The sequence below is a fragment of the Mesitornis unicolor genome, unplaced genomic scaffold (genome assembly GCF_000695765.1).
Source record: "Mesitornis unicolor isolate BGI_N332 unplaced genomic scaffold, ASM69576v1 scaffold11171, whole genome shotgun sequence".
Taxonomy (NCBI): Eukaryota; Metazoa; Chordata; class Aves; order Mesitornithiformes; family Mesitornithidae; genus Mesitornis; species Mesitornis unicolor.
Window position 1 is genome coordinate 5750 of NW_010163145.1, and position 6717 is coordinate 12466.

Below are 6717 nucleotides of genomic sequence, written 5' to 3' on the forward strand. Positions count from 1 at the left end.
TCACTGGCTGTCCCCGTCCCCACAGCAACAAGCAGCCTGGAGGCGGGTGCTTGGCAGACGCGTGCTCCTATCCAATGCGTCCTCGGGGCGGTTCCGCGCTCTGATTGGTGGCTGTCAGTGAGCGGCAGCGAGGGGCGGGCCGTTCACCCGTTCCCGCCTCGGGTTTCCCTCCGCGTGGGGGGACCCGCCTCCTCATTGGCTGCTGCCGTTGCCCCGGCGGCGGGAGGACTCGGCGCGGTCTAACGGGGAGCCGGGGCTTGGCCTGAGGGACGCCCCGGCGCCATGGCGAAGGCCGAGCCGCTACTGACCAAGGAGCCGGCGCGGCAGACGATCCCCACCTCCGACCTGCCCATGAAGGTGTACGAGGTGGCGGTGAACACGGGGCCCGACTCCTCCGGCGCTCTAGCCACAGCTGGCTTCCGCACCGCCAGGTACCTGCCCGCCGAGTGGCACCAGAGCAACCATGATCTGTACCACAGGGCCTTTGCTGGCTGCGAGCTGGCCGAGCGTGGCCAGGCCGAGGCTAAGGAGCTGGTCCAGAATGCTGCTGCCGCTGCCCAGCGTGCCCAGCAGGAGTCCACGGCTGCCCTGGGCCTGCACCTGAAGGACATCCACTTCTGGAAGTCCAAGCTCCAGAAGGAGACTGAGGACCTCGATGCTGAGACCAGACTATTGGAAGATCAGAAGCTGCGGCTGGAAAGGGCGCTCGATACCACCCAGTTGTCCTATGCCATCACCACCGATAACCTGCTGTGTCGAGAGAGGAGGCAATCCCTGGACCTGGTCAGGGATGAGGTGGAGAAAGAGCTGCTGAAGGTGAGCAGGGCATTAGGGTGTGAAGGGTTGTTGGCAGCCCTCTGTTAGTGCTGGTCTCTGAAATGGTGGACAGCTTGGTCAGTGGGCGATGGCTGCAGCTCATGAAGGTATGTCCTGGCAGTGCACAGAGGCCTAGTGCCCCTTCCTGGCAGCCTGGACTCTGTCTGTCGCTCAAAAGTTTAGGAAGGCTTACTTAAAATCCTCCCTCTGTTTAAAAGGATTTAAAATCACACAAGTATGACTAGAGGAGACCAGATCCCCTCTCTCAAACCAGTTCTGAACAAAATCAAAACAAACATTTGATTTCCAGAGCATTAAACCTTTTCTAGCCCCTGCTTGGATTAAAGTCCCCTCATCTCTGCAGGTTACACTTTAAAAATGCAGTACCCCATGAGCAGACGATTCAGGACCAGTGAAATGCTCCTTGCTCGTTTCCATGCCCAAGCTGCCCAAGTCTGGCAGTCTCTGCCATTACCTTTGACTGCTGAGTCTGATGCTGTAGTCTTGACAAGGTTCATGATGAGCTGGTGCTCCAGCACTGAACTGCAGTGTCTCAACACAAGCCTCCGTTTTAAATATCCTGCAGGACTGCAGCGTGGCTCTTGCTGAACCGTACAATGTCATCGTGTGACACCTGCCTGAGATGACAGCTCCAGGCACGCGGGGGGTTACAGCCAGATGGTGTTTGTGACAGTGGGACTTCAACAAACAGGAGACTCTCCCAAAATTGGCTCGATCCTTCCCATAGAGGACTCTGCTCCAGCTGACACTCTGTTAGCTGTCACTGAGATCCAACACTGCGTGTAGGTTGCCTTCAAAGCTGGTGTAATTCTTTTGGCTGCACATGTTACAGAGAACAGATTCTGGGTCATTTTTCATTCTGGGATGATGCCTGTTCTAGTGTCTCACCAAGAAATTAATGATTATTTGCCTGCAGCCTCCAATATATTTCACTTGCCTTGTGAAAGTTGATTCGTGATGAGTTACAGATTAAACCAGGTGATTAATATTTGTTGTTAGAAAAATACTGAAGAGACTTACACAGTTGATGGCGTGACAGTTTTTGGCAATACCTTTAACAGGAATTGTGTACAATTGCTGAATTGCAATCAATATTTCAGAGGTTGTTCCAGTCAAAGATTGAACGTGTGAGCGTTGGTGTATGGGGTATTTCAGTGCGTGAATCGTTACAGGATTCACATTACAGAAAAGAAATTCTTTTCATCAGCTGCTGATGTTTCAGAGAGGTCTGTGAAATGTAAGACTTACACCAAAAGAAGTCATTTTCTGTCAGATTTCTCCCCTGTATTTTCTTTCCTCCTGATGTCAGAGAATTGTTCATTGCTCAGAAGTCCATCTGCTGCTGCTGCTGCTGCTGCTGCTGCGAATTCTTCACCTGAAATTGCGGTTGTCTCCTTGCGACGACCGCCCGTCAACAGCCAAGTGGGATGGCATCAAAAAAGCATGATGTGAGTTCAGACGAGGCGTGTGTACCAGCAGCAGATGGACTCCTGAGAAATGAAGATTTTGTTGCCATGCCAATGACCTTTGCAGTGCAGAAGGAAGAGGAGCACATAATATCTGAGGAAATCCTTCCCACTTTCACAGAGGAATAGGTTTTGTGGCATGAAGGTTTGCAATAGATGGAAAAATGTGCGTTGTGTGGCTTTGCCAGCTCTTTAAGCTGCAGCTATGCTCTATACCTCTTTCACGGCAAGAAATCAGATGGTAATTTGTACTTCTTACTCTCTCCAAAACTGGCTAATAATTCTAGACACTCAGAGCTGCTCTGCCGTGAATTCAGACTGTTCACTGCGCAGATTTCGAAGTTAATGGCCCAGTTCACTGGTAACTCTGTGCTACAACATTTTATTTGCAGGAGTTATGCAAGTTTAATCACTAAAGCACTTATATAATTTTTCTGAATGTTTCTTGCTTGTCCAGTCACTTTCTAATCTTAACTTTTAATGTAAGAACATCAGGAGTAATTTATTCTCTTCCCATGCAAAAACTTGGAAAAAGAAGTTTCCATAACTCTGCTACGTGAGGGGACAGACATTCTTTTCCTTGCAGTTTCAATTACACCATTAAGTGATATTCTAGGGCATTTTCCTTCCTTTGAAATTCTTGCTACCCTTGAAGCAGCCCAGGCTTGTGGTGCTCCATTCTCTGGTATCTTTGTCATGTTCCTGCCGTGTCCCATGGACAGGAGCATGGGGGAATCTGCAACTGGGGGACGAGCGTGTCTGGACGAGGGACTCCCTTTCACAAAGTCATGGAAAAGCTTTTCACAGGACATAGGTTTTGTTCCTCCTTTCAGCTTTCTGCAGCAATGAAGAACGTTTCCCAGTTCCCAGAGCATCCTGCTGAGATAACCACCGCGCCGCAGAGCCCTTGGCAGATGACATTTAAAGAGACAACATCAAATACTCACACACAAGCAGTTTTGAATCTCTGCGTGTAATTGCACTTTTATTATCTCTTCAGTAGGAGTTGCTTCAGATGGCACACAAAGAAAACAGAAGTATCCCTGATGAAGGTTTTATACATCCAGATGATATTTGGGGTTTTCCTATTTTTTTTGGTTCACCATCTATTTTAGGAAGTTTTGGTTCCAACGCATCTGTGTTATTTGCTTTGCAGCATGGAGTATATGCAGTGTTTAGATCACTTATTGTGATATGAGCCATCACTAAATAGCCACTTCTGGAATGAGGGATGAGGGTATTTAAGTGAAAGCTCCTCACATGCGTAGTAAAATCAGCTGTTACTCAGAAGTTCATTGACTCCACTTAACAGCATATTCATCTTCATGCAGTTCTGGCTAAGAAAAAGAAGCTGAAGGACACAATTGTTTTTCCAATAAAGAAGGATCTTTGATGACTGAAAAGAAGATAAAATCTCTCAAATAGAATAATTTTCTTTCTTTGTGCTGCTGCATTGGAATAGCTGAATTCAGAAGAAGCAGTACATGCATCGGTTTTGTACAAGGGTTTTGACTTTCATAACCCATTTGACATCTCCCCTGAATCCCATCAGTTTAATGACATTTCAGTATGTTTATGTGCACGCATTTAATACTGAAAACGTAAGCCCCAGCAAAGGACTTGCCACGTGGTGGTGTACTGTCAATAAATCATGTTTCAGCTGCATATATACTGCATTTCAAGGTTATTTCCACATGTCCGGGGTCCAGACTCATTAGCTGAGTGCCAGATATGACTGTGGAATAAGTGGATGTACTTACTTTTATGCCATTTTTTTCACCCAAGACTCATAGTGTTGATTTGTTGTGTGTTTGCTGCAACAATGAAGTCAGCCCCAGCTATCCCCTGATGCTGAAGACAAAGGCGTTAGCCAAGATCCTGTCAACTGTGTAAAATTAAAGTTTAAAAAAGTGGAGAAAGGGTACATATGTATGTATTTATGCTGACTACAGGAACGGGGCAAGAACAATAACAGAATACCATTTGCAAACACCGTGATCTGTAGCTTTCCCACGTGAACCGGTGCACAACAGGACAGTCCTGTACTGAGACAGCTCGGTTAAGAGCGCAGGGCTGGTTTTCAACATCTGCAGATGGTGGATTTTGGAATTACTCCTGGACACCAGCAGGAAAAAGGCCAGAGCTGAGATCTGGAAGACTGTAATGAATGTTCTGTGCTGTTTGGGAGTCTAAACCCAGTGAGATCTGTAAGCTGCTTTGCTTTTCTTTGCCGTGCTGATGTGCAGAACATCTGGCGTCGTGCTGTTCCTGATGGATGGATGATGGATTTGTAATCCTGGGCGACTGCACGGCCTCCCTCCCTGGGTCCTATCAGTTCCTCCTCGCTTTCGTACTGCTCTGGCCCTGGGTGCTGTATTTAGACGTTGCTGACATCTGCAACTCACTGATGTGAAAAGACAGGCTGCAAAAAACCCCTGAATTTGTCAATTCATGCAAGGCGCAAACATCTGCTCTGAGATGTTTTCTTTGCACCATTAATTAGGCACTTACTAAGTCATGAACTGGGATGGTTTTATCACCAGATTTGAGGAAAATCCAACTTTTGCATCATAAACATTAAATACTGTAATAAAATAAATGGCACGCTAAACTGTAAAATGTTCTCTCCCTGTTAATTGACAACCATTTATAATACAGACGTTTATTATTAGTATTAACTGTGGAGAAGACAGCTGAAACCGAGCCAAGATCACTGCGGATTTGACAGTATTTCATTTTAATAGACAGTACACAAAGACATAAATGGGAAAAATAAGGAGAAAAAAGAGACGTTTCATCCACCAAGTCCTATCATGAACTGAAGAAATGCAAATTCAAGTTACCGTTGTCCTCTGAACCAGAGATGCTACTAGCTACTAAAACGCTTTCACATGCTTTTACTCTCTTAATGCAGACTGAATTGCCAATGCAAGTCTGTGCACAGACTAAATAAAGGTCATCCATTCTGCCACGGTTAAAACCCAGATCACCACATGTCAGACAAACTGTGCTTTTGGGGCTCTGCAGGGATCTGTTGGGCAGCCTCTCCCTTGCATACAGATAAAATGCTTCCTGCAGAGCAAGGCAGCGGGCGCTGAAGGCCTCTGCAAGGGCTCTGAAGGTATCTCTGGAGGCTCTGAAGGCATCTCCAAGGGCTCTGAAGGCATCTCCAAGGGCTCAGCAGGTTCTGGAAGGCAGTGACTTGCAGAGAAGCTGATCTACTGCATCCCATGTGCAAGGCAGCAGCCTCTGCAACCTGAGTTTGTTCTTGCAGGGCAGTGTCCTGCTCAGTTTTACTGCAGCCCCTTGTGTTCGTGCAAGGCAGTGACTGATCTCCTGCTGAGCTTGATGCTGTTGCTTGTTTTCCCTACTTCAAGGCGATGCAGGTAACTCAGCTATTCTGTTTAATCTGGTGGAATGTAGACTTTCTCACAGAATACACATGCAATATGAAGATAACGAATCCCCAGGCTTTAGAAGCATTCAAAGTGTTGCTGCTGCCTTCGACTCACAGCTGAGTCACCTCAGTAGCTGCTAACTGCTCAGAAAATCGTGTCTTGCGATAACAGGGTAAGAGTGGGTAATGAGCAGAAGATTTAAGTATTTATCCACAGCCATTGAAATCAAATTGCTCTGCAGGGTAGCGTGTGCTGCTCTGGATATCACAGAAGTCTCAATGTTTTTACTTAGGAAGCTGAACTTCTCAGAAATGTCCAGGAGCTTTTGAAAAGAACTTTGATGCAAGCCATTAACCAGATGCGGTAAGATGTTTTTCACAATGCCTTAGGAGCTAATTTCTATAGCTGAATTATATCTATATAGCCAAATAATTCCTGGCATATAGGGGTACAGTGCTCAATGGATAAAGGTCTTACCCATGCCAGCCTTATGAGCCATGTCAAATCCATTTAAACCTTGAAAGAGATACTGAGGGGTGAAACTGGAGGATTTTCAAGCAGGGTAAGGTAAGAGAAGAGCCATGCCCCAAAGCCATGCTTTAGATTTTCACTCCTGGTTTCCAGTGTGTGTATTGTGTTCTCTAATTTTCCAACACTACAGTGAAATAAAAGTATTATCTGGATATCGCTCTACTTTGCTCGACCTTGTGATATATTTAAAATGTGATAATTTTATAATTATTTATCTGATCAAAGGTCCTTTTCAAGATGAGTTTTTTGCCTCCAGTTTAACTTAAAATATGAAACTTCACTCTACTTTCAGTATCACTATGGATGCTCATTGCATTTCAAAAGGAATATTTGCTTTTAATTTAGAACAAGCCCTTTGGAAAGATGTTACCCAAATCCTAAGGTGCATCATTATGAAGGATTTGACTGCTGGAAGCCTTGATATTTTATTTTTTAAGGTTTTAAAAATCTGCTCCAATTTGAGCTCTTCTACCAGATAAAATGCA

General features: G+C 45.7%; 1 protein-coding gene across 1 annotated transcript; it reads left to right on the top strand.

Moving 5' to 3' along the window:
• Positions 1-282: 282 nt before the first annotated feature.
• On the top strand, positions 283-6068 carry LOC104547965 (tektin-4-like). The gene is made up of 2 exons (XM_010193856.1): positions 283-816; positions 5994-6068. Exons 1-2 carry the CDS (start codon positions 283-285, stop codon positions 6066-6068), a joined length of 609 nt encoding a protein of 202 aa, XP_010192158.1.
• Positions 6069-6717: the final 649 nt, after the last annotated feature.